This window comes from Capricornis sumatraensis, chromosome 9 (genome assembly GCF_032405125.1).
Source record: "Capricornis sumatraensis isolate serow.1 chromosome 9, serow.2, whole genome shotgun sequence".
Taxonomy (NCBI): domain Eukaryota; kingdom Metazoa; phylum Chordata; class Mammalia; order Artiodactyla; family Bovidae; genus Capricornis; species Capricornis sumatraensis.
In genome coordinates, this window is record NC_091077.1 from 15,848,505 (window position 1) to 15,875,913 (window position 27,409).

A 27,409-nucleotide genomic window follows, 5' to 3' on the forward strand; every position below is an offset into this window, starting at 1 on the left:
AAATGAAGAATGATGACCTCAGAGACCTGGAGAGATGGCCTCAGAATCAGACAAATAGAAATTAAGAGACCCAGCTGGAGTCCCAGTAAACAGGGGAGAGTGGGGCAAGGTTGGTCTCTGTCTGGCCAAGCAACTGAAAGGGAAAAGTGTAAGTCGCTCAGTCATGTCCAACTCTTTGTGACCCCATGGACTGTATCCGGTGTAGGCTCCTCTGTCCATGGAACTCTCCAGGCAAGAATACCAGAGTGGGTTGCCATTTCCTCCTCCAGGGGATCTTCCAGACCCAGGGATCGAACCTAGGTCTCCTGAATTGCAGGCAGATTCTTTTCAGTCTGAGCCACCAGGGAAGCCCCTGGCCAAGCAACCCCCGCCCCCCCCCCAAAAAAAGAATAACCCAGGCCACCCCCCTAGGTGGAAACAATGACACAATCAGCTCCCAATACCAAGGCCCTGACATCACGAAGGGGGGGTGGCCGAGGTGGGGGGCGCCCCGCCCCTTGGCAGGTCCCTACGGCCAATGGGACGGGCTTGGAAGAGGCCCGGGCCGCCTCCAGAGCTTCAAAAACGTGTGAGGAGGGAAGAGGGTGCAGACGGAGCTTCAGCTGCTGCCGCCGGCCCCAGCGCGCTGCCACCGCTGCCCACCCACCACCAACCAGCATGTCCTCCGCTCACTTCAACCGAGGCCCCGCCTACGGGCTGTCGGCTGAGGTCAAGAACAAGGTAGGGCTGGAGGGCCTCCCACCCCAGCCTGGCCCACTTGCCCTGCCAGGCCAGAGGCCCGGCTCTTGGGGTTCCCTGGACCCCCTTCTTGCCTGTCCCAAGTGACTTGGAACCTGAGACAGAAAAAGGACCAACATGGGGAGGGGGCTGCCTACCTCCTTGGCCTGAGCATCCCAAAGCCCTCAGCTATACTGTTGGGGTGTAAATGGGGTGTGGGCACGCAGGCGCTCACAGGTAAACTGAGGCAGTGGGTCCACTGGGAAAACCCCGCCTGATCAGGGTTCCCTGTTAACCTCTTTGTTCCTGGGGAGTGGAGGAAAGACTTGATTTTGCACACTCCTGGCCTGACTCCAGAGCTGGGGTTCCTGGGAGGTGAGGCCGCAAAGTGTGGGGAACTGTGAAGGAAAGGGAGACAGCTGGGGAAGGGCAGAGGGTGGGCATTAGGGACACAGCGAGATCTCCTGATTTTGGAGCTGAGAAGACACATGGCTTTCATGCTATGATGGGTAAACTGAGGTTGAGAGGGGAGACAAGTCTCTCAGGTCCTATATATGGGAGGTGAAGAATTGGGCCCTTGAACTTGCTCCCTCCCCCACATCAAAATGGGGTCAGCGTCTCTAGGGCTGCAAATTTGAAGTCTCCAGCCCACTGGAACGCTCCCATGAGCGCTGCTAGGGGAATAATCCCTGTCCCATTTAACAGAAGGGAACACTGAGGCTCGGATCGACTGTTCCACAGGCAGGAAGGGAGGAGCTGGGATTGGGAACTCGGGTCGGGGGGATTCTCGGGGCTGGAGGAGGGGGCAGGTGGGGGGCGAGTGCTCCGGCGGGAGACGGATCCAAGCGCCGCGCCCCCCCCTTCCCCCAGCGCCGGCCCCAGAGCCGTGAGGAGCCGCCGCGCCATATAAGGCGGCCTCGGGAGCCCGGCCCGCGGGGCCGCGCTATATAAGGGCCGGTTTGCTTTATAAAGCCGGGCTGGTGGGGAGGGGGGCGGCAGGGCCGGGGCCAGGTGAGGGGGCCGCCCCTCCTCCTTCCCTCCCCCCAGGAGAAGGGGCAGCCGGGTCCCCCAGGGGCCGGGAGCCAGTCTGAGCTGGGGTAGAGGGTTCTGGAAATACGGAGAGGGTGCGAAGTGGGAGAGGAGAGGAGAGGAGGGAGAGACGCAGACAGATTCTGGAAGCCTGAGACATGAGAGAGACGGATGGGGGAGGGCGAGCCTGGAGTGAGATAAGACGGAGACAGGGATGAAGAGGCGGAGAGAGGGCCGAGTCCTCCACTCCCACCCCCACCCCCCATCAGAAGGGAACCTGGAGTCGGAGAGACAGAGAGAGACCTACGAAAGCAGAGATGGGCGAACCACGAGCCGCACCCCCAGCCAGACAGGCAGATTTGGGGACAGGATGACAGAGCCAAGGAAAGAGCAAGGAGAGAGGCTGAGGACATCCTGCGATGGGGAGAGAGAGAAATACAGACATGCGTGAGGCCCAGAGTGAGACAAAGACAGACCCTCACCCCCAGCCGGAGAGGGAGCCCCAGCGCTGAGGACCTGGACAGACACCGAGACAGGGATGTGAGGCAGACCAGCCCCCAGCAAGGCGGCATGCGGGGCACCTCCTTTGGGCTCCTCCTCCCCTGCCTGAAGCATCCAGGAGAGGGAGGGGGCAGGGCCAGGGGAAGCTAAGCCCCAAGTTTGGTCTGGAGGGGGAACCAAGAGGCCAGGCGCCGACCCCACCCAGCTCTGAGTATCTCTCTCCCCACCCCTTAGACCAAGTTCTCTGGTGCCAAACCTCAGAATGCCTGGAATGGCCCCCTGGGCAGGTGCCACCTCAACCCTGGTCCTCAGCGCCCCCCCTCACCCCCCGCCACCCCCCTCCATTGGACGCTGGGACAGAATTGCCTTAGTTGGGAAGGGATGAGGGAAGAGATTGGGACTAGGGAGCCTTGGATTGGGCCAGCGAGCCAGCCCTACTCCCCGCTGTGTCCTCACCATTCTCTCTCTGCCCCCTACCCCCCAGCTGGCCCAGAAGTATGACCACCAGCGGGAGCAGGAGCTCCGAGAGTGGATCGAGGGGGTGACGGGGCGCCGCATCGGCAACAACTTCATGGACGGCCTCAAAGACGGCATCATTCTTTGCGAGTGAGTGGGGACAACCATGGCCCACTTGGGCTGCCCCCCAACCCCTCATCTCAACTCCTGAACCCTTCAAAATGACCATGAGCTCACAGCTTGGACACTTGATACCTGACACCTCCAAACAGAACTCTGAGGTGGCAGATAATCATTGTACCCATTTAACAGTAAACAGAGGCCCAGTTAGGTAAAGCACGTCACCCAAAGTCCCACGCTGTGCCAACAGAAATGACTTCAGAACCTAGAGTCTGAACTGCCAGGCATACAGGGCAGCCGCATTTATTGTCTCCGGAGTCCCAAGAATGGGAGGTCACAGCTAAAAGGCACCAAGCCACATTCCCCCTGGAGAAGGAAATGGCAACCTGCTCCAGTATTCTTTCTTGCCTGGAAAACCTCATGGACAGAAGAGCCTTGTGGGCTATAGTCCATGGGGTCTCAAAGAACCGTTCACGACTTAGGGACTGAGCGCACACACCTGAGGGATGTGCCACAGTAATTTCAGTGGGTCCTGATTTTCTCCTCCTCTCAAAACCTATTCACCGAGAGAGGCCAGCCCTCACAATTCCCAAGCCCTGACTCTAGATTCTATCTTCTAGATTTCACCACAATCCTATTTCTGGGTAGGAACCCTGAGTCCAGCCCGGGGTCTTGTCTGCATCTCTGAGTCTGACCCAGGGCAGGGTAACCATGTGGGCCAGAGGTTGTGCTTGGGAATCTTCCAGAAGTTGCCCAAAGGCACCTTGTTACCAAGCCCTAGCTGCTGGAAAGGGAGGGACTGGGGGGATGCTATTCAACCATATCCAAGGAATGGGGGGATGGTCTGATGTCCCAGGCTGTACAGAGTGCAGACCCACCTGTTTATGGAGGAGGCACATTTATGGAGCGCCTGCTGTGTGCCAGCCAGGTATTGGCACTGGGGATAGTGAACAGAATAGACTCGACTTGGGGCGCATACAGAACTTTAGTCCTGATGGAGATGATTGAACAAATAATTGATGAAATAATCACATACGGGCCTGTGGTGGGAAGTACCATGGGGAAAAGTCAAGCTGGGAAGGATGGGGGCGGTGGGTGGAGGAATGAAGTGTTGCTGTTTTGTACAGAATGGCTTGGAAGCTCTTTCTGAAGAGGTAGTTTTGGAGCAGAATCTCGGATGAAGTGAGGGAAGTTGCTGCTGGGGCATCTTAGGGAAGAGTGGGTCAGGTAGAGGGGACAGCCAGAGCAAAGGCTCTGGGGTGGGAACATGCCTTATGGGTTCAAGGATGCTGAAGAGGCTGGAGTGACCAGGGAAAGTGGAGGGAGTTAGCTGGGGGCCAGATAGTGCAGGGTCGCTGTGTCATTCATGCTAAGGAGTTAGGCTTTTATTCTCAAGGCATTGGAGTGTTTTGAACTGGGTAGTAACTGGAGTTTTTTTTTCAAGGTTCCAATATTTTCTTTTAATTGGAAGATAATTAGGATTTTTTTGAAGTATAGTTGATTTACAGGCTTCCCAGTTGACACTAGTGGTAAAGAATCTGCCTGCTAATGCAGGAGACATAAGAGATGCCGTTTCCTTGGGTTGGGAAGATCCCCTGGAGGAGGAGACGGCAGCATACTCCAGTGTTCTTGCTGGGAGAATCCCATGGACAGAGGAGCCTGGTGCTCTATAGTCCATGGGTTGCAAAGAGTCGGACAGAGCTGAGCCTCTGAGCACATTGTTGATTTACAGTTGTGTTCACGCCTGCTGTACAGCAAAGTTATACAAAGTCCTGCTGTATAGCACAGAAAACTATTTAATATCCTACAATAAACCATAATGGGAATTCTGGGGACCATAATGGGAATTCTGGGGACCACACTGCACAGCTTGCAGGATCTTAGCTCCCCAATCAGGGATCAAACCCTGGCCCTGCGGGGTGAGAGTGCCTGTGTGCTCAGTCGCGTCCGACTTTTGGGACTCCATGGACTGTAGCCTCTCAGGCTCTTCTGTCCATGGAATTTTCCAGGCAAGAACACTGGAGTGGATTTCCATTTCCTCCTCCAGGGAATCTTCCTGACCCAGGGATCAAACCTGAGTCTCCTGCATTTCCGGCATCGGCAGGCAGATTCTTTACCACTAGCGCCACCGGGGAAGCCCCTGGAATTGTTTAAGAAGGGCATTTAAGCTGTAGGGTTAGGAGCCTCTGGAGGGGACGAGATGGAGAGTGGGAGCCCACAGGGAGGCCATGGCAGGATCCCAGGAGAGAGACACTGGTGGCTCAGAGCGGGGTGGAGGTGGGCTTCTGGAAGTCTTCAGGAGGCCGAGCCAAAGGAATTGCTGAGGGATTGGATGTGGAGTGAGAGAAAGGGAGAGGAGTGTCAAGGGCAGTGGAGGGCTTTTAGTGAGCTGCAGAAGATGGAGGGAGTTCTGTAGGGGGAAGTGGATAGCAGGAGTCTCGGTGCAATGCATTTGTTTGAGACCCACATGTAGTGGGGAGATGGGCTTCCTTGGTTCCTCAGACAGTAAAGAATCCCTCTGTGATTCGGGATACCTGGGTTCCATCCCTGGGTTGGGAAGGTCCCCTGGAGGAGGGCATGGCAACCCACCCCAGTATTCTTGCCTGGAGAATCCATGGACAGAGGAGCCTGGCAGGCTACAGTCTATGGGGTTGCAAAGAGTCAGGCATGACTGAGCAAATATACTATTACTCCGTGGGGAGATGGAATGGAGAGTGGGAGGTGGGCTGCAGGAAGCTTTGAGGGAGTCATTGGCATAAGAATGGCATTTAAAGTCAAGAGACTGGGGACTTCCTGGTGGTCCAGTGGCTAAGACTCCACACTCCCCATGCACGGGGCCTGGGTTTCATCCTTGGTCAGGGAAGTGGATACCACATGGCACAACTTAGAGTCTGCATACTGCAACTCAAAACAAAACAAAACAAAAAACCTCCCACATGCCACAACTAAGACCCAGCGCAGCCAAATAAATAAAGTCAAGAGGCTGAACGAGATCACCGGGGTGATGGTGGTCTGAGAAGAGGCCCCAGTGCTCAGCTGTGGGCTCTTCCAGACGTAGTGGTTGGAATGAGAAAAGGAGCCTGGGGAATTTCCTGGTGGTCAAGTGATTAGGACTCAGGGCTTTGAACTGCTGAGGGCCCAGGTTCAATCCCTGGTCAGGGAACTAAGATCCTACAAGTGGTGCAGAGCAGCCAAAGGTAAAAAAAAAAAAGAAAATGAAAATGAAACATGGTCACCAGTGAGGCGGGGGCACCCCAGAAGACTACTCTCCACCCCCTGTAGGGAGACTTTCTGACCAGAACAGGTCCAGCTTCCTGAGGTTGGCTTTCCATCTGGGTCCAGCCCGCGTGTTTGGGTGGTTTGTGGTGGGACTGTCTCTGAGGTCTGACTGCAGTGAGAAACCCCAAAAAGTCTGGTGTCTCCTGATTGTCATCCTGATCCCTGGTCCCTCTGGGCTGGGCTTGGATACGGGCAGCAGGGAGTCCCCTGCCTCAGCCCCCTCCCCTACGCCTTGTAGGTTCATCAATAAGCTCCAGCCAGGCTCCGTGAAGAAAGTAAATGAGTCCACCCAGAACTGGCATCAGGTGAGCCCCGATTCTCAACTCTTTAGTCTGTTAACTCTCTGGCCCGTAGCCCCCTCCCACTTCCACCCGTAGCCCCGCCCACCTCCACCCAGCCCCGCCCACGCCCCCCGCCCCCGCCCCCGCCGCCCCCCCGCCCCCGCCCCCTGACCGCTGCCGGCTCCCCTCCAGCTGGAGAACATCGGCAACTTCATCAAGGCCATCACCAAGTACGGGGTGAAGCCCCACGATATCTTTGAAGCCAACGACCTGTTCGAGAACACCAACCACACGCAAGTGCAGTCCACCCTCCTGGCCCTGGCCAGCATGGTGAGTGTGGGTGAAGGGTGGGCGCTCTGGGTTGGGATGTGGGTGGAGCTTCTTGTACCCCGCCCCCTGCATGGTACTCCCACCCCAGTCCCTGCTTGGCGGAGAGAGGGAAAGCGGGTGCCTCTCAGGGTTTTCAATGCAACTGTGTGGCCCAGAGGCTCTTTTGTCAGTCCCTGGCCCTCCCCTCCTCACCCAGGCCAAGACGAAAGGGAACAAGGTGAACGTGGGCGTGAAATACGCGGAGAAGCAGGAACGGAAATTTGAGCCAGAGAAGCTAAGAGAAGGGCGGAACATTATCGGGCTGCAGGTATGGCCCTTTCCTCGCCTGGGTCTTGCTGATGAGCTGTGGTTGAGGAGGGCACCCTGGTCCCTGCAGGCTTTGGTGGGTTGGAGCGGGTACAGAATATGTGGTCTTTAGGAAACCCTATGCTTAGCATTTTCGGTACCTTAACTCACTCCTCTGACAGTCCTAGGGGGTGGGTACTGTTACCGTCATGCCCTTTATACAGATGGGAAAACTGAGGCCTGGAGGTTAGCACACTTGCTAGGATTGCTCAGGTAATGAGTAGCTGAACCCTGGAAATCAGGCCACTTAGCAGTCATGTGACACACCTTCTCTGAGCCTCAGTTTCCATTCTGTTGCCCCAGGGGGGTGGAAACAGGGCCTCATTAGAGGGCCATGTGTCTGCTGACATCAGTTGTGTCTGGTCACTTTCGGTGGGATCCTGTAACCCCCCGGGTGACTCTCCTGGCTCCCTAGATGGGCACCAACAAGTTTGCCAGCCAGCAGGGCATGACGGCCTATGGCACCCGGCGCCACCTCTATGACCCCAAGCTGGGCACGGATCAGCCCCTGGACCAGGCCACCATCAGCCTGCAGATGGGCACCAACAAGGGAGCCAGCCAGGTGTGTTGCGGGGCAAGGGGGGCCGTGCGCATGGCGGGCTGGTGGGGCTCTCACGGCTCCCCATGGCCTGACTGTTGTGCTGCCCTCCACAGGCCGGCATGACTGCACCAGGGACCAAGCGGCAGATCTTCGAGCCGGGGCTGGGCATGGAGCACTGTGACACACTCAACGTCAGCCTGCAGATGGGCAGCAACAAGGGAGCTTCGCAGCGGGGCATGACAGTGTACGGGCTACCCCGCCAGGTCTACGACCCCAAGTACTGCCTGACGCCTGAGTACCCTGAGCTGGGCGAGCCGGCCCACAACCACCACCCGCACAACTACTACAACTCCGCCTAGGGCCCCAGGCTTCCTGCCTTCCCCCAGGGAGGCTGGCTGCTGCTCTTGGCAGGGCCTAGCCCGGCCTGCCGACCCCCTCCCCCTGCATGGCTCCTCTGGCCCCCGGGCACCTGCCTACAGGGTTAGCGTTTGGGGGGAGCAGAAGGTGGGGGGGGCTGTGGAGAGGGGGCTCCTCCCTGGTGAGCTGCAGGGTCCAACATGGAGCTGGGTGTTCCCCACAGCACCCAAAGGACGCACTGAGCAAAGCTACCCCGCTGTCCCCCACTCCCCATAGCTGGGTTCCCCCCCTTGCCGGGACAAGAAGCCCTCCCAAGCAAAGCCCCCAGAGCCCAGGCTCGACCCCTCCCCACCCCATTCCCGCAGCGGGCGCAAACTGCATGCCCAGACCCCTGGCGGACACACTCGGTTTGGTTTGCAGCTGGCTTACGGGGTGTGACAGCGGCGTTTGTGACGCGAGCACTTTCTTTTTCTACTTCACTGGAGCACAATAAATGGCTGTAAAATCACCCGAGGGGCCTCCCTTGTGGCTTGGTCAGTAAAGAATATCCCTGCAATGTAGGTGGACTCGGGTTTGATCTCTGGGTTGGGAAGATTCCCTGGAGAAGGGAATGGCTACCCACTCCAATATTCTTGCCTGTAGAATTCCATGGACAGAGGAGCCCGGCGGGCTATAGTCCATGGGGTCACAAAGAGTCGGACACGACTTAGCGACTAAACATCATCAACCATCACAATCACCTGAGCACTTAGGGCCGCTCTGTCCCAGGGCCTGTGTGGCTGCCACGCATGCTCAGGGTACACTCCATTTCCTGCACACACATCTGCGCAGGGGCACACACACTCACACGCAGGCACCCTAAGATATACATACTGAGCTCACAGTACTCGGTGGACCCAGGACTCGTACCCCCCCCAAAAAAAAATCCACACAAATGCACACTTCATGTGTATGGTATACACACTCCCTGCAGCCTTAGTGCACACACCTTTTCACACACAGATACTCACACGTGCAGTACACATGCCTACCCAAGACAAAAACACACCTTCACACACATACACAATACACACACACACACACACACTCAGCGCCCAAGTACCTACCCTGGGAGCCTGTGGGTCATGTCGAGGTCAGCACTGGGATGGGTGAGATACGATGTGAATCAGTTTTGGAGCCGGCCAGCCAAGTGACCTTGGGCAAGTCACCTCCCCTCCCTAGGTCTGTTTTCCCAGCAGGAAAATGATGACATTGAAGCCTGTGGGAGTCACAGGAAGCTTCAATGAAATGACACCTCCAGACAGGGGATGGTATTTGGCACTGATCATGAGAATGGACCACAAGCCTAGTCCTGGAAGCCCCTGTGGGCAGAGAGAATCCTTGAGTCCTGGAGTAGACTATGGGGCTTCCATGGTGGCTCAGTGGTAAAGAATCCACCTACCAGTGCAGAAGACTTGAGTTCAATCCCTGGTCCGGAAAGATCCCCTGGAGGAGGAAATGGCAACCTACATCAGTATTCTTGCCTGGGAAATTCCATGGACGAGGAGCCTGTAGGGGTACAGTCCACGGGGTTGCAGAGTCAGGCATGACTGAGCGACTAAACCACCACCGAACTGTGGGGAGGTGGGAGGGGACAGGGCAGTGGGGAAGATGGGCACTCCGGATGCCCAGGGCAATGGCTTTTTTCCAACTGGCACAGAGCAGTTAAGTAGCTGACCACAGGGTGCAGTTGGCCTGTGTGCCTGGCTCACACTGTGCCCTGTGCTCAGGGCTCATCTCCAATCCTGGCCTGCCAGCCAGGGATCCCAGTAGCCTGGACGAGGTCCCAACTCTCCCTATCTCAGGGGAGACCCCACTCTTCCTGCTTTCCTGCCCGGAAGTTACCCACTGCCAGGGTTCCATGGAGAGGATGTGGCCTGCCATGCTGGGGGCTCAGAGCAGTCCACCTCCCCAGGGTGGGCTGGCGGGGTGGGGCGGGGCAGGGCAAGGCTGGAATGGGGGAAACTGCTGGGATGGACATCAGAAGCCCCCTGTGCTTGCACAACCCCTGGGGCCTCATAAAGCAGATTCCAGGAGCTCTTGGCTTGGCTACCCTGAGTCCTGCTCCCCCAGGGCTAGTGGGGGGAAGCTATGCTGAGGAGGATCCTTGCCTGGCCCAGGGCCCTGCCTCCTCGGGAAAACAGCACCATATTAGCACTTAGACTGTGAGACTGGGGTAGGCGGGCCCTGGTTGACAGAAGAGCAAGGCCCCTTTCCCTGGACCGCAGAGAGCAGCCCCTGACCCAGGTGCCTGTCCAACCACTCTATGTCCACTAGGTCCTGCCTTGGCCGCGGGATCCCACCTGAGTGAGGTCTTGGAAGGGAAGGTAGGAGCACCGGATTGGGGGCATGTCAGGGCGGGGTGGGCCTCAGGGAACACCCGTCAGACCCAACGGCTGGGCCTGGCCAGCTCAGCATCTTCCTCTGCTGTTCATATTCCTTGCTGCCCTTGTGGGTCACCATCTGCTGGCACCGTGTCAGGAATCACGCTGGGCGCCTCTGTCCTCAGGGTGGCCCTGGGACAGTTTCCATCATCCTTCCACTTGCTGCCCAGGCTCACGGGGCTGCGTGGAGGAGCTTGCGCTGCCCCGTGCTGCCAGAGCACCAGGACTACCAGATTGTCTGGGATCTCGCCGTCTGCTTGTTCAGGTGTGTTTTTGTTTCCAACACCACCAATCAGTTAACTCAATTCTGACATGACCTGAAGACAGCATCTGATCCCACAGGATAAGGGTTCTGTTCAGGACTGACCTTTCCCCATGTCAGGAGCCAATCACAAGTCCAGGTTGTTCCCTGTGCTTCTGACCGACCGACCAGCTATAGATCGGGGTGGGAGGGTTCCCTCCACCCACTCCTCAGATTTTGTTAATTTACTACACTGGTTCACAAAACCTGGAGAAACATTTTACTTTTTATTAGATCACTGGTTTTATTATTACTTTGGTTTTATTATGAAAGGATCAAACTCAGGAGGAGCCAGAAGGGAGGGGCATACAGAGCAAGGCGTGGGAGGGGTGTGGAACTCCCGAATCCTTTCCATGTGTTCCGGCACCTCTAAGTGTTCACCAAAGGCAGAAGTTCATCAGATCTTGTTCTCAAAGCACTTCATCTGTAGGTCCCCTTGTTGTTGTTCAGTTGCTAAGTCATGTCTGACTCTGTGACCCCATGGATTGTAGCCCTTCAGGCTTCCCTGTCCTCCTCTATCTCCTGGAGTTTGCTCAGATTCATATCCCCAATGGCTCAGTGGGTATAGAATCTGCCTGCCGTGCAGGAGACAGAGGAGACATGGATTTGATCCCTGGGTCAGGAAGATCCCCTGGAGCAGGACATGGCAACCGGCAACCATGCCAGTATTCTTGCCTAGAAAATCTCATGGACAGAGGAGCCTGGTGGGCTACAGTCCATGGGGTCAGAGTTGGACACGGCTGAGCAACTACCATGTGCATTGTGTCAGTGATTCTACCCAACCATCTCATCCTCTGCTGCCCCCCTTCTCCTCCTGCCCTCAATCTTGCCCAGCATCAGGGTCTTTTCCAGTGAGTCAGCTTCCCATCAGGTGGCCAAAGTATTGGAGCTTCAGCTTAGCATCAGCCCTTCCAGTGAATATTCAGGTTGATCTCCTTTAGGCCCCTTCCCAAAGGTTGGTAGGTTGGCTGAGAGTTCCTACTCAGGAATCAGCCCCATGCTGAGGCTGCTGAGTGCTCAGTCACTTCAGCTGTGTTAGTTATTGAGCACTTAATGCATATTAAACACTATGAGGGGCTTCTCTCGTAGCTCAGTTGTTAAAGAATCCACCTGCAATGAAGGAGACCTGGGTTCGATTCCTGGGTTGGGAAGATCCGCTGGAGAAGGGATAGGCTACCCAGTCCAGTATTCTTGGGCTTCCCTTGTGACTCTGCTGGTAAAGAATCTGCCTGTAATGCAGGAGGCCCTGGTTCGATTCCTGGGTTGGGAAGATCCCCTGGAGAAGGGAAAGGTTACCCACTGCAGTATTCCGGCCTAGAAAATTCTATGGACTGTATAATCCATGGGGTCACAAAGGGTCAGACGCGACTGGGCGACTTTCACTTTACTTCATACACTGTGGGTAATGCTGATTCACTGTTGTCTAGCCATTCAGTCGTGTCCAACTCTTTGCAACCCCACAGACTGCAGCCCCCCAGGCTCCTCTGTCCATGGAATTCTCCAGTCAAGAATACTGGAATGGGTTGCCATTTCCTCTTTTTAAAAATCTTCCTGATAGGGATTGAACCTGGGTCTCCTGCACTGGCAGGTGGAGTCTTTACCACTGTGCCACTTGGGAAGCCCCAAGGATGTCTAGGGCCCCATTCTAAATCACCTCATTAGCATAATCTCACCAGTGAGCAAAAATGGGCTCTTTATGAATGATGAAGATACTCCGGCTGCCCAGGAAATTCCAAGCGTTTTAGCTTTGTGCCAGGATCCAGGGACAAAGACCAACATTTCTTTGCAGTGGAAGCTTGCAGTCCTAACCCCTGGGACTGCAAGGCAAGTGCCAAGACCAATATTTGTTCCACTGAACCTGTGCCTCTGGCCCCATCTCCAGTCTCCCCACCAACCTAGGACAACAGTCCGGTCCCTATTCCCCTCCAGGGATCCTCACCCCATTCAGCCCCCGGGAAGCCAGGAGTTGTTCCCTTAGCCTGGACCCTGGACTCATGAGTGAGACCCTGGGCTGTGAAGCCTGCTGGCTGTGGGACCCTGGGCCCATGACCTCGTTATCTCTGGCCTGCTTCCTCACCTGTGAGCATCTTCCTCCCAGGGTGGCTGCTGGAACAAGGCAGGAAGGCAGGAACATCCGAGAGCAGCCTCAGGAAACAGGGTGGCCCTGGAGCCTGACCTTCTTCGGGGGGGTCCCCCAGGAAGCCCTCCCTGAACACCCCACCCCCACCCCGGGCTCTGCTGGCCCTGGTTTCCACTGTGATTGTAAATGCCCGGCCAGGTGCCTGTGCGTTCATCCCTGTCCCCTGAGCCCAGCTGCCTGGGTTTCACCGTGAATGCTTGTAGAGTGGATAAAACATGGGATGCTTTGAAGGACTGACCGAATCCCACTTCAGACGGCCGGCTGGGCCACCTCTGAATGCCTCAGTCTCCCCTTTTCCTGCGTTGAGGCCCTGGGTCTGACCCAGAGCCCACAGAATCAGAGCACTGGGAGTTCTTCACTTGCTGCTTTATTTAAGGGCTTGTGACAGACAGCTGTCCCCGGCCCAGCCCCTCCCGGCTCTACAAAAGCGAGGGAACATGGAAACAGGCCGCCCTGCCAGGGGGCCCATGGGACTGTGGCTTGAATCCCAGCCCAAGGCAGCTGGGGAGGGGGAGCAGTCAGTCCTCTTCAATGGCCAAGTGCTGGTGAGGTACAGGAAGGCGCTGGAGCGGCCGGTGGCAGCCTGTTGGGCCTGCCCTTGCAGAGGGGGGTCAGGACGCAAGCCTCTAGAGAAAACATGGCCCTGAAGCCGGTGGCCCAGGTGCTAGAGGCTGGAGCCAGTCAAAGGCTTGTTGAGCAAGCATTTCAGGCCCTGGGGGCCACACCACCCTTCAACTCTACCGGCTTCCCACGAAGACTCCCCTGCAGTCGCACCTGCAGCCACGCATGCACACAAACACACACACACATACCCACTCTGCACACACTCACACTGGGGGCTGCAAAGGCCCTGGACCCACACCCTGGACACCCTGGAATGTCTCTCGATTGGTACCCAGTGGGCGGGGCTGCCAAGGGGGTGGGCCATCTGCGTCGCTACTGATTGGCAGCCTCGCAGGCGTCTATCCAGTCGCTGTACACGTCCACTGGTTCTGACAGATCTGAGCCGCTGTGGTCAAGGGCAACTGGTAGCACTGGACCCCTTTCCCATGTTTACTTTTCTGTAGCTCATGCCACTGTTAGCCAGACCACTGCCCTGAATCCTGTTCACACCACATAAGTCAGCCCGTGGCGCTGGTTCCTCTTGGTGGCCACACCCCCAGGGCACGCTGCAGGGCTCGAGCAGCCCACTCTGGGCTGCCCAGAACCCCCAACCCATCTCCTGGAAAAAGCCCGGTTTCCCAAGGATACAAGTGATGGGCGTCTGGAATTCCTCTAGGCATACAGTACAAGAGATGACTCCGGTGTTTCGGGCTCGGTCCCTGGAAAAGGAAACGTGCAGGGACTAGTGAAGGAAAGGGCCTCTGTCTGTGGGTGATGATCCCCCTAAGCAGGAGGGCTTGGGGCAGATTGGAGGATAGGGTAGTGGTGGGGGTGAGCCACACCCCAACTGAGGAAGGAGGAAGTGGCCCCGGGAGGCAGGCTCCCCGGCCCCACTCACATTTTCACATCACAGGACTTCTCGTGGTTGCAGAAGGGGCAGGTGAACTGGGTCTCCAGGGTGCCTGTCATCTTCTTCTTGGGGGGTGGCTTTCGTTTCGACTTTCTGCGCCCCATGTCTGTAGGGGAGTGAACCTGTGGGCAGAAGGGACAGAAGTCAGTGACTTGTGGGCCCCATGCAGCCCCCCAGCCCGATGCCCTAGGAAGCAGGCTGGCTGCCTCTGGAGAAGGGAGGTCTTGCCTGAGGCTCCCAGGGGCTGGGCAGGCAGACCGCTTCAGTGCACTGTGGGGTCAGGTGGCCTGGATTCTAACCCCAGCTCCCCCACTCCCTGCAGGATCCCAAGTGGGTTCCTTAAATTCTCTGTGCCTCAGTCTCCTGTCTATGAAGTGGCGTGAGGTTTCCATCTGAGCCTGGTCTCACAGGGAGGGCGAACAGGACATATGGTAAGAGCCTGGCCTGTCTGCTGCCAGCACCTACACAGGAGGCCACCGTTCCTCGTGAGGACGAGACTGTGAAGGTCAGGCAGGAGTGCTCAGGAGCCAGAGCTTTTATTCAGGCTGCTCCTTCTCACGGGACAGGCCAATGCCACCCAGGAAGAATGACACTGAAAGTATGTGACCGAGCCTTCTGGGGGACCCCTTGGGTAGGCTCTTTGCAGATGAGGGCTGCTGGACAGAGAAACGGGGACATGGATTTGGAGCAAGGAAATGCCATATAAAAGGCTGAGGGCCTGGCCAGGGTTTGGGGACCATGTGGGTTCAGCAGAGGGGCAGGCTGGGGGGAGAGAGGGGGTAGGGAGGGAGCAGGTGGGAGCGTTCTGAATATTTGGATGGATGCTGGAGGCTGTGGGGAGTGTAGGGATGAAATTGCTTGGTGTTTTAAAGAGACCAAGGAGGGACTTCCCTGGTGGTCCAGTGGCTAAGACTACACTCCCACTGCAGGGGTCCTGGGTTCGATTCCTGGTCAGGGAATTAGATTGCACATGTCACAACTAAGAGTTCGCACGCCACAACTAAAGATCCTGCATGCTGCAACTAAGGATTCCGCATGCCGAAACGAGACTGAAGATGCTGCACGCTGCATCTATGACCCGGTGCAGCCAAATAAATAAATAAATATTTTAAAAAAGAGAAAGAGAGGGACCAAGGAACGGGATGGGTGGAAAGCCTGGGTGAAGAGGAAGACAGAACCAGGACAGAGTTGTTCGGGGAGAAAAGCAGCAGCGGGTGAGCGAGACAGAGGGGACAAGCCAGTGGTGAGCATGTCGAGAAGGAACAGCCCAGTGGAGCGGGTGAGCAGTGTAAGAAGGGGGTCTGGGCTGACTTCCAAGGCTGTGGTGGGGGACGGAGCTGGTGGCTCAGGGGAAAAGGGGCCCTGTTCTCTGATGTCTGGCATAAAGGAAGAGCAAGGTGCTGGGGCAAACGGCACGTCCAGGGGAAGATGCCTCGAGGCAGGTGGACAGGGAAGGGGCAGCAGCTACACTGAGTGCAATCTCCCATGTCAGGCGCCGGGCTAACCTCCCGAAGCGCCCCTCCCACCCCCACCCACCCCTGATTCTGGTCTCATCCTTCCATGACTAGCAGAGGTCAGCAGCCTGCCAGAGAAAGACCAGCGTTTCATTCACACGTGTGATCACTCTCTATCTGATGTTCTTGTTCTAAACTAGGGGTGCTTCCAATTCACTGAGTAAACTGAAGGAGCTGGCGGTGAACATCCACAATCCACAAGTCACCAGGACCACCCACTTGACCTTCCCCCTTTTGCTATGGAAGAACGGCCTTGCTCCCCAAAAACACAGTTTGTTACCTTGGGCCTTGGATCCCAGCATCACACTTGCTCTCTCTACTGGATCATTAATGAACACACTTGGGATGACTTTGCCCATCATTAAAACAATCTCTTCATTTTTACAGAGTTTTTCTAATAGAGCTGTCTGCCTTCTCTCCGGTTCTCACTCCGCTGCCCCTGCCATGCCGTCCACCCCACGGGGCAGTCCCCACCCCTCAGCACATTGGACACACCAGTTTCTCCGCCTACCCTTTGCACAGGGCTCTCAAGACCCGGGACTCTCCCCACTCACTCCTCAATGGCAGGCTCTGGCAGTCTCTGCTGCTGCAACCCCACCCCAACCTCTCTAATTTGCTAAGGATAGTGAAGCCACTCGTTCAGTCTCTGGGCCCCTCCCTTGTCCAAATACATTCACCTCCATGGAGATCACACCCCGTGTCACTGCTTCCACTGCCTCCTCTGAACTGTAGCCTTCCTGACCACCTGCCTCAGCCACACCTGATGCTAACCAATGTTTAAACATGACCGGTCCAAAACCCAGCTCCAAACACCTCAATCTGCTCTCCTGCAGTCTTCTTCAGCTCAGCAGACAGCAAGTCCGGGTTTTTCCAAAAACCCTGGACTCGACCTCAGTTCCTTTTGCCTCCTCTCACACCCCTTATCTCACCCTGATCCCACTGCCCTACGTTTATTTTAGGCCACACCTTGAGGCGTGTAGGATCTTAGTTCCCCCAATCAGGGATGGAACCTGCGCCCTGGCAGCAGAAGCTCAGATTCTTAACCACTGGACCGCCAGGAAAGTTTCCTACTGTTCTACCTTTAGAAGACGCCCAGCATCTGACCACTTCTCACCACTCCCAGGGCTGGTTCTGTGGTCTGAGTCCAGAGTCCAGGTCTTCTCTGGCCTGGATGATCACAACAGCTTCCTCACTGGTTCCTGCCCACCACCCTCAGAGTGTGAACTCCTTGTGGGCAGGGATTTCTGTCTTTTCTTTGTATCCTCAGAGCCTAGAACAGTTCGTGTTCAACAAATATTTACTGAATGAATGAACCAACCAATGCCAGGCCTAGAGCAAGCCACAGCAGTGCTGTCATCAGGGAAGGTGAGGTGTCTGCTCTTGTGTAACTGATATTCTGGTGGAGAAGACAGACCCTTAAGCTAACTAATAAGGGAAAAAATTTCAAATATTGACAAGGGCTCTGTGTGTGTGTGTGTGTGTGTGTGTTAAGTCACTGCAGTCATCTCTGACTCTTTGTGACCCTATGGACTGTGGCCTGCCAGACTTCTCTGTCCATGGGATTTTCCAGGCAAGAATACTGGAGTGGGTTGCCAATTCCTTCTCCAGGGGATTTTCCCCAACCAGGGACTGAACCCAAATCTCTTACGTTTCCTGCATTAGCAGGCAGGTTCTTCACCACTAGCAACACCTGGGAAGCCACTGGCAAGTGCTATGAGGTTAATAAAACAGAGCGACGTGGGGCTTCCTCGGTAGTCCAGTAGCTAATGCAGGGGATACGGGTTCCATCCCTGGTCTGGGAAGATCTGACATGCTGCGGGGTCACTAAGGCTTCATGCCACAACTCCTGAGCCTGTGAGCTGCAATGAGAGGCCACTGCAATGAGAAGCCTTTGCAGTGAAACTAGAGAGTAGCTCCTGCTCGCCACAACTAGAAAAAGACCCAGGGTATCCAGTAAATAAATAAAATTAAAAACAAAAAACAAGGCTATGTGAACTTTTCTGGGACACAGCTACTTCACTCAAGGGTGGAGCCTGAAGGATCCCCTGGGGAAGGGTCATTTAAAATGAGGACTGAACGATGAGAGAAAGAAAATCCACCTAAGACAGTGCAGGCAGAGGCTGGAAATGCCTCAGTTGTAAAGGCTTCAAGGAAGCACCAGCTTTTCTTGAAAAAGAGAAAGAAGACTGGTACAGCTGAGGCCCAGTGAGCAACAGGGAGATGGATGTGAGATGCAACGGAAGACGAAAGCAGCAGGCTAACCACAAGACCCGGCAGGCTTTAGTAAAGTGTAGCCACTTCGGCAGCCCAGGCTCCCACCTTTGGCCAGAGTGTTTTGTTGAAAAAATTTCCCCAGAGTGAGACCCTGGGTACCACCTGCCACGGAATCACCTGGGGGCTGCTCAGAAAAATGCAGCTTTCTGAACTTCACACCAGATGTCCCCCAACTAGAATGTCAGTTCTGCGGGTTAGGGTAGGAGCCTGATTTGTCCATGGCTGGAATCAGCAGCCCTGGTGGCTCACCTGCCAATGCAGGAGACTGGGGTTTGATCCCTGGGTCGAGAAGATCCGGTGGAGAAGGAAATGGCGACTCCAGTATTGTTGCCTGGGAAAACCCATGGACAAAGAAGCCTGGAGTGTTGCAGTCCATGGGGTCGGACAGGGCTGAACAACTGAACAACGACGAATCAGCAGCACGCCTAGCGCCTGGTATGCATTAGCGCCAAATAACTATCTGCTGAATATATAAACAAGTCTCCTGAAGCTAGAGATGGGCCCCAGAATCCCATTTTCCCCAGTGACTATAGTGCCCCTCAACTACACTGCAGAAAAGGGGTATGGACTGACTGCATGTAAAGTTCCAGGGACCGGGGACTGTACTTAGGTGGCGACCTAAGTCCAAAACGCGCCAAGAAGATGGAAGAGAGCTCAGCCATCGCCCCTGGTGGAACTCAAGAGGCGGTGGGAGGACTGTTCATCCAGGCTCACCGAAGCTTTGGTGTCGCCTCCCGCCAGCCGCCGGTAGCATCCAGGCCTCCAAGCAGCGGGCTGGGACCGGCAGGGACCTGAGGCAAATTCCCCGATGGGCCGCTCCCCGAGCCCTGGGCCCTCGGCGCCTCCTTCAGGACCCCGTGAGCGCCCTGGGGTCGCAGAGCGCCCAGCCCCACCCGGCCCCAACGTCCACCCGCGCGAACCTTTACCTGCACTCACACCCTTGTTGCGACCGCCTCGTTCACCCGGGAGACAGTGACTTCCGGCTCTCGGCGGAAGCGGAAATCTCTTACCTCCTCCGCCTTCTCGTCCTCCCGAGGCTGGGACTGCCCCGCGGGGAAACCCCGCCTCCTCCAGCATCTTCGCTGTGCGCACGCGTACTCCCATTTCGGGCCCGGCGGCAGGAACGCGTTGTGCCTGCACGAGGGCCTGACCATACTTGGTAGTTAGAGCCGGCGCTTGTGGACACAGCTTTGGTGCGCTTTCGCACTGGCAGTTACCGCGTTTCAGGAGAGGTGGACCTGGCCATAGTAGCCAGGGAAAGGCAGCTTCGCCCTTGGCCGCAGCATCTTCACTTATCTTCTCTCCCAGTTCAAGCCCCAGCCCTTTGCAACTCACATGGGCCTCCCAAACGTCAGCCACACACACATATCCCAGTGCTAAGGACATGCGCAGAACTGTGTGGCTGAATCAGAGTGTGAGAGCTTGTAAGAAGCTCTTGTCAAACTTTAACAAGAACCTGTGGATCTTATTCTAATACAGATTCTGGCTCATTAGGTCAGGAGTGGGACCTGGAAGTCAGCCTTTCTAACTAACTCCCTGGTGATGTTCTGTCTTGTTGCTCAATTTTGAGTGTGGAAGCTATAATACATGAGATTGGACAGGCAGTAAGGGCGAGGGGAGGGGAAAACAAAGCTCCGCAATTTCCACAATGTAGTGAAGAGGCTGCTGCTACTTAGCAGCAGCAGTGAAGAGGCTGGTCAGAAACGTAACTTGTGGACGACAGCTGAGGAAGGGTCAGGTGGAATGAACTGAAAGAGTAGCATTGACATAGGCGTGCTGCCCTGTGTAAGACAGCTAGTGGGAAGCTGCTGTGTAACACCGGGAGCTCAGCCCCTACTCGGTGACCATCTAGGAGGATGGGTGGGGGGGGGAATGTGGGAGGAAAGCTCAAGAGGGAGGGGACATATGTATACTTATGGCTAATTCATGTTGTGCAGCAATACAACATTGTGAAGCAATTATCCTCTAATAATAAAAAAGAAACAAAGGATCAGTTGCTACACTGTTCAGCTCAGCAGAGGGGAGTGTGTAGATTTCAGAGCATATGACGGTGAAGAAGGTTGCCCAACTAGTCTGGGAGGTTAGAGAAGGCTTGCCCGGGAGGCTGCTACTCAGGATGAAATCCAGAGGCTGAGTAGAAGTTACACAAAAGTAGAACTTAAAAGGGGGGGACTTTCTTGGTGGCCCAGTGGTTAAGAATCCACCTTCCACTGCAGGGTACCGGGGTTTAATCCCTGGTTAGGCACCTAAGATCCCACATACTACTGGGCAGCTAAGCTGATGCTCTGCAACTAGAGAGCCCCCAAGCTGCAACAAAAACCCAGCACAGTCAAAATAATTTAAAAAAGAAGAGGGAGTGAAGGAGAGAGGAGAATCAAGGTTGGAAACCCTGGGTGCTTCCTCTTACTCAGAAGAGGAAAGGCTTGAGAGAACTGATTTGGAGGAGAGGTCAAGGGTTGTGTTTGGCTGTGACAGGTTTGAGAGAAGCAAGAGAGGGCATGGAAAAGTCTTTGGAAGGGATATTAGGGGCTCAGAAGAGGAAGTTGGATGTGATTTTGAGAGTCATCTACATATGGAGGTGATTTAAAGCCTTGGGCCAGAGGAGGTCACGTGGGGTTTCAGGGGTAAACGGCAAAGTGCAGCAAAAGAAGGCTAGAAGGAGACCAGGGGGTGCTTCCCCGGTGACTCAGTGGGAAAGAATCTGCCTGCCAATGCAGGATTTGATCCCTGATCTGGAAACATCCCATATACCACAGAGCAACAGAGCCCATGCCCCACACCTATTGAGCCTGTTTTCTAGAGCCCAGAAGCCACAACACTAAGCCCACGTGCTGTAAGTACTGAAGCCCTGTGCTCTGCAACAAGAGAAGCCGCTGCAATGAAAAGCCCGCATGCTGCAACTAGAGAGCAGCCCCTGCTCTCTGCGCGAAACTAGAAAAAAGCCTGTGCAGCGACTAGGACTCAGCACAGTAAAAGAACAAATAAAATTATTAAAAACAAAACAAAAGTGGAAGGAGACCGGGGACTTTCTTGGTGGTCCAATGGCTAAGACTGCTCTAAATGCAGGGGCCCCATGTTTTATCCCTGGTCGGGAAACTAGATCCCACACGTCGCAACTAAGACCTCGCACAGCCAAATAAATAAATATAAAATAATCAGTTTAAAGAAAGGGCTCCCCAACCTTAGAGATTAGGAGGAGGAGCCCGTAAGAGACCGGAAAGACCAATGATTGGAGGAGAAAGATGAGGGTTGTCCTCTCCTAGAAGTCTCCAGAAAAAAAGTATTTCAAGACAAGAGTGATCAACTGTTGTCACATGTGGCTGGGAGTTTGAGTAAGATGAAAGACAGTTGACTGTTGACTTTGGCAAGTGTTTGGTCCCTGGAAGTCTTGATAAGAACTGTTTCATGGAGAGTGTTTAAGAAAAGAACTTGTAATGAGATTGTTTCCGATAAACCTATCTCCAAGAAGTCCTCTAGGGGGTAGTGTTACTCTGGGAACTGCCAAGCTTCACCCCAGGAAGTGCCTCTCTGGAGGACTCTCTTCCGGCTTGGCTTGTCTTAACTTGTTCAGTCCCTCAGTCCCACTGACTCTTTGCGATCCCATGGACTGCAGCACGCCAGGCTTCCTTGTCTTTCATCATCTCCCAGAGTTTCCTCAAACTCATGTCCATTGAGTTGGTGAAGCCATCCAACCATCTCATCCCTGTTGTCCACTTCTGCCCTCCATCTTTCCCAGCATCAGGGTCTTTTCCAATGAGTTGGCTTTTCGCGTCATTGGAGCTTCGGCTTCAGCATCAGTCCTTCCAATGAATGTTCAGGGTTGATTTCCTTTAGAATTGACTGGTTTGATCTTGCTTGTAGAAACCTGATACACACATAGTAGTAGTAGTAGTAGTGTTAATCGTTTAGTCGTGTGGGACTCTTTGCAACCCCACGGACTGTAGCCCGCCAGGCTCCTCTGTCCATGGGATTCTCCAGGCAAGAATACTGGACTGGGTAGCCATTTCCTTCTCCAGAGGATCTTCCCGACCCAGGGATCGAACCTGGGTCTCCTGCATTGCAAGCAAATTCTTTACCATCTGAACTATTACCTTATACCATAATGTTACCTTGCAACTTGATATTTCCTCTTGGTAGTGGTCAATACATCTACAGGTAGCTATTGCATGACTGCCATAGTATATATTTGGACAATTCTATATTCCCTAATGATTGCCAAGTTCACTGGTTGTTTTTTTGTTTTCTTTCCTTTTTCCTTTCTTCTCTTTCTTTCTTTTTCTTTTTTCCTTTCTTTCTCTCTCTACTTCCTTCCCTCCTCTCACATCTTTATTAAGATATAATTGACAGACAAACTGCACATTTTGACAAATACATACACCTGTGAAACAGTCTCCCTAATCAGCATAGAGAATGTTTTCATTCACCCTCCCCCCCCAAGAAGTTTCCTTATGTCTCTTTGTAGTCAATTCCTACCCCACCCCCCAGCCCTTGACACCAACTAATCTGTTTTCAGTTCCTATAACTTTGTGCTCTTGAGGAAGTCACATAAACAGAATCATACAATATGAAGTCTCTTGAGTTTGGCTTCTTTTACTCAGCTTAGTATGTCTGAGACATGTCTATGGTTTTTTTGTTTTGTTTGGTGGGGGGATGATTTGGCTTTGGAGCTTAGGAGGATCTTAGTTCCTGGACGTGGGACTAAACCTGTGTCCTAGGCAGTGAAAGTCCTAACTGCTGGGGCGCCAAAGAATTCCCTATGTCTATGTTGTGTTTGACTTTCCTAGTGGCTCTGGTAAAGAATTTGCCTGCCAATGCAGGAGCCGCAGGTTCGATCCCTGGATCAGGTAAGATCCCCTGGAGTAGGAAATGGCAACCCACTCCAGTATTCTTGCCTGGAGAATCCCATGGACAGAGAAGCCTAGTGGGGCTACAGTCCATGGGGTCAAAAAACAGTTAGACAGGACTTAGTGACTAAACAACATCAACAAATGTTGCATATATCAGTAGTTGGTCATTTTTATCATTGAGCTGTGTTCCATCAGATGGATGGAACACAGTTTGTTTATCCTTTCACTTGATAATGGACATTTGGATTGTTTCCAGTTTGGGACAGTTACGTATAAAGCTACTATGAGCTATCTTATTCAGATCTCTGTGTGGGTGTTCGTTTTCTACTGTATTTTTTACTTCTCTTTTTGATTATAGTTGAATTACTCTACAGTAGTGTTAATTTAATTTTACTTTTATTTTAGAATATAGTTGAGTTACTGTATTTTATTTCTACACCAAAACGTGTGAGTCCCTTGTAATTCATTTTTGCACACACTCTGAAGCAGGGGTCAGGCTGTTTTGTTCTGGGCAAACCGACAAGGCAGATAACGTCTTTCCTGCAAAGTTGCGACATCACTTTAACCTACATCACATCATCGTTCTCTCCTGTTTGTCTCTGGATTCCCTCTAGATGTTTTCCTGGAGCCAAGGTCATGCTGTGTGGATGACTGTGCATTTTGCTGTTTGGTCAGGCAGGTGTCACCTCACTGTTATTGAGGAGGGTGGGTATGACCTGCTTCTCTGCTGACAGCCAACTGGCTGGGTGAGGGCACTGGTGCCAGACCCAGCACCTGGTGTGAGGAATGGAGTTCAGAGTTGGCAATATCTGTGATGGTTGAATCAGATGCAGTTGGTTGGGAAGAGGGAAGAAATGAAACTCTGTGACTGTGATCTTAAGGAATTCTGCCATCTTATTTCCGGTAATTGACAAGGCAGCTTTCCAACTATGGCCGTGTGGACGTTGTCCCCCGCCCTGAGCTGGGTGCAAGCCCTCTCTGAGGGCGTATGTCCACCCTGCCTTGTTCCTTTGGGGGCTCCTTGGGTTGGCTCAGGGCTTGGGCCTCCGTGAGGTAGAAGTGCTCGGCCCTGGTGGAGGAGGGGGGCCAGTTCTCCTTCTCCCCTGTGTCTCGGCCCTGGTGGAGGAGGGGGCCAGTTCTTCTTCCCACCTGTGTCTCGGCCCTGGTGGAGGAGGGGGGCCCGTTCTCCTTCCCACCTGTGTCAGCTCGAATGTGTCACTTCTCCTTTCCACACGCTGGGCCCTGTGAACTGGGATGTTGGGCTAATTCCACACTCCAGGCCCTGCAAACAGGGACACGAGGACGACTTCTGATTCAGACTCCTGCCTGCCTGGAGTCTCTGAGTCAGTGGGGAGAGGCAGGGTGGCTGTGAGCTGCCTTGACTGTCCTGGTTAAGACGGAGGGTCTGCCACTTCCTGAGCAGGATTTTGGGCACCTGACTTAATCTGTCAAGCTTCTGTACCCTGAGAAGCCAGGATACTGCATGCCCTTTCCTTCTTGGTTAAGATTAGAAGTGATGGTGTGTTTTTTGTTCTTTTTTTTCCAGCTGCACCATGAGGCATGCAGTATTTCCCCCAATCAGAGAGCGAACTTGTGCCCCCTGCACTGGGTCTTAACCACAGAACAGCCAGGAAGTCCTGGGATGGTGGTGGTGTTTTTTGTTTTTTTTTTTTGCATAGAGCTCAGCTGGTAGTAATACCAGCTGGAAGAAACTCAGGGTTGGCATTTTGGTAAGACAGTTTCGCTTAATTTTTTTGAAAGATTTTTTTATGTGGACCATTTTTAAAGTATTTAATTTGCTTCTGTTTCTTTCTTTTTTTTTTTTCTGGCCACAAGGCTTGTGGTATCTTAGCTCCCTGACCAGAAATCAAACTTCCACCCCTTGCATTGGAAGGCAAAGTCTTAATCACTGAACCACCGAGGAAGTCCCCAGCTTTGCTTAATTTTAGTAATTTCATATGTGTGTGTGCATGTGTGTGTGTGTGTGTGCATGTTCAGTTGTTCAATTCTTTGTGACCCCATGGACTGTAGCCTGCTAGGCTGCCTGTCCATGGATTCTCCAGGCAAGAGTACTGGAATGGGTTGCCATTTCCTTCTCTAGGGGATCTTCCCAACCCAAGGATCCAGCCCATCTCTCCTGCATTGGCAGGCGGATCCTTTACCACTGAACAACCTGGGAAGCACAGTAACACATATTGTTGTTCAGTTGCTAAGTCCTGTCTGACTCTTTGCGACCCCATGGACTGCAGCACACTGGGCTTCCCTGTCCTTCACCATCTCCTGGAGTTTGCTCAAACTCATGTCCATTGAGTCAGCAATGCCGTCCAACCATCTCAGCCTCTGTCGTCCCCTTCTTTTCTTGCCCTCAATCCTTCCCAGCATCAGGGTCTTTTCTAATGAGTTGGCTCTTTGTTTGCATCAGGTGGCCAAAGTATTGTAGCTTCAGCTTCAGCATCAGTGCTTCTAAGTAACACAGGTACCATGTAACAAATTCAATACGGACTGCTACAAAGTAGCAAAGTAAGATGCCATTTCCCCTACAATTGAGTTCTGGCCCAGAGCAGCTGAAGTGCTGAAGTGGGCGGTGATGGTGAGTCAAGAAACCAGTTCCTGCGACTGGCTGGGTCAGGCTGTGTGTGAGTGGGTTTTAGTCAACTGAGAAGCCCAGAGGGGAACTAAGTGCATTTCTCTGCAGCTTTTGGTTCAGGGTGAGCATTTTGCTTTCAGCGTCCTTTAGCAGGAACAGGCTCTGAAATAATTCTGGAAGTTTTCCCCCCGAACATACTTGCACAGATGTACAAAAGCACGGGTCCGGGGGTGTCCAAGGTGGCTGTGCTAGTGAGAAGGAAGGACTGGAAAAAATTTCTGTAGGCCCCAGCGAGGAGCTGGTGACACAAGGCAGAAAATCCATGGCTGTCAAAAAGCAGGGCAATCTTCCTCTTAGGAATGTATCTTGTTTATTCTACAATCATTTCTGCTTACAGCGGAAATAAACGTGCAGGCTCATTTATGGCAGCATGATTTGCGGACAGCAAAATTATTGGAAGCCATCTGGGCACTCCTTGGTAGACAGACAATGGGGCCAGGCACCCAGTGGGGCCTCTAGCAGCAGAAATAAGCTCCCTGGAAGACCGGTGGGCAGATCTCCAGGTGCAACAGGCAGAAAGAGCAAATTGCAAAAGAAAACCTTTGCAGGTGCAGGAAATGCTTGTTTCTTGATTGCGGCGTTGGGTTTAGGAGTGTGTGTGCCTTTGTCTAAACTTACTGAACTGCACACTTCTAAAATGTGTCTGTAAGAACTCAGTGAAGTTGATTTTAAAAAGAAAACAAAATCAAAACCAAAAGAGCAAGGTTCAAGGACTTCCCTGGTGGTCCAGTGGTGAAGTCTGCACAGCCCCACTGCAGAGGCTTGGGTTTGATCCCCTGGTAGATCAGCTGGTAAAGAACCCGCCTGCAATGCAGAAAGTCCCTGCATTGTTCGATTCCTGGGTCGGGAACTTCCCCTGGAGAAGGGATAGGCTACCCACTGCAGCATTCACGGGCTTCCCTGGTGGCTCAGACAGTAAAGAATCTGCCTGCAATGCGGGAGAACTGGGTTCAATCCCTGGGTTGGGAAGATCCCCTGGAGGAGGGCATGGCACCCCACTCCAGTATTCTTGCCTGGCGAATCCCCATGGACAGAGGAGCCTGGTGGGCTATGGTCCATGGCGTTGCAAAGAGTTGGGCAAGACTAAGCATAGCTCTTTGTCAAGGAAGACACTGCATGCCTTGAGGAACAGCCAAAAAAATCCAACACACAAAAAGTAAAAAAGCAAGGTGCAGATAAATGGGAAAGGGGAGAAAAAAAAAAAAAAAACAACAACATTCAGGTTTGCCTTTATTTGCACACAGAAATCCTCGAAGGAAGCCCAAGACATTTATAAAAATACTATTTCTTTTCTAGAAAGGTGGAGGAACAAACATGAGGTGGGTGAGATAGTTTCCCTTTCTACAAAGTTTAGATTTTAGAACTGTATGAATAGCACTGATCCCATATTGACATGAACAAAAAAGAATGTTCTGATATGAACATTTGACTTGTGGCTAGATAGAAGGCATGCAGAAATGCATGTATGTGGAGATGCTCTTTGTGACAAAGGGGAGTTTTTTTTTTATTATGCAAGGAAAGAACACTGGAGGAGGAAGCTTGCTTCATGTTGTATCCCTCTATTTGGTCTTTATTTTTTATTTTTTTATATTTTGTCTTAAAAAATTAATTTATTTGGCTGCATAGGGTCTTATTGAGGCACTCAGGATCTTGCTGGGTAGTTGTGCGTGCAGACTTAGTTGGTCCACAGCATGGTGGGGCGGGGGGGGATCTTAGTTTCCCCACCGGAGATCGAACCCATGTCCCCTGCACTGGAAAGCAGATTCTTCTTTAACTTTTTATTTTGAATCGGGG

General features: G+C 53.5%; 2 protein-coding genes across 3 annotated transcripts; one reads left to right on the top strand and one right to left on the bottom strand.

Moving 5' to 3' along the window:
- The first annotated feature begins 584 nt into the window (after positions 1-584).
- Positions 585-8,423, top strand: CNN1 (calponin 1). The gene is made up of 7 exons (XM_068979793.1): positions 585-720; positions 2,732-2,853; positions 6,341-6,407; positions 6,576-6,713; positions 6,910-7,020; positions 7,474-7,620; positions 7,713-8,423. The coding sequence occupies exons 1-7, from the start codon at positions 658-660 to the stop codon at positions 7,956-7,958; spliced, it is 894 nt and encodes a 297-aa protein (XP_068835894.1). The 5' UTR covers positions 585-657; the 3' UTR covers positions 7,959-8,423.
- A 4,776-nt stretch (positions 8,424-13,199) lies between these two features.
- On the bottom strand, positions 13,200-19,115 carry ELOF1 (elongation factor 1). Of its 2 annotated transcripts, XM_068981176.1 has the most exons (5): positions 19,048-19,095; positions 18,371-18,452; positions 14,322-14,455; positions 14,072-14,142; positions 13,200-13,821 (listed from the first exon to the last, which is right to left on the bottom strand). In XM_068981176.1, the coding sequence occupies exons 3-5, from the start codon at positions 14,435-14,437 to the stop codon at positions 13,757-13,759; spliced, it is 252 nt and encodes an 83-aa protein (XP_068837277.1). In that variant the 5' UTR covers positions 14,438-14,455; positions 18,371-18,452; positions 19,048-19,095; the 3' UTR covers positions 13,200-13,756. The 2 variants fall into 2 exon arrangements, with proteins under 2 accessions (XP_068837277.1, XP_068837276.1); XM_068981175.1 differs by lacking the exon at positions 18,371-18,452 and having other exon boundaries at positions 19,048-19,115.
- Positions 19,116-27,409: the final 8,294 nt, after the last annotated feature.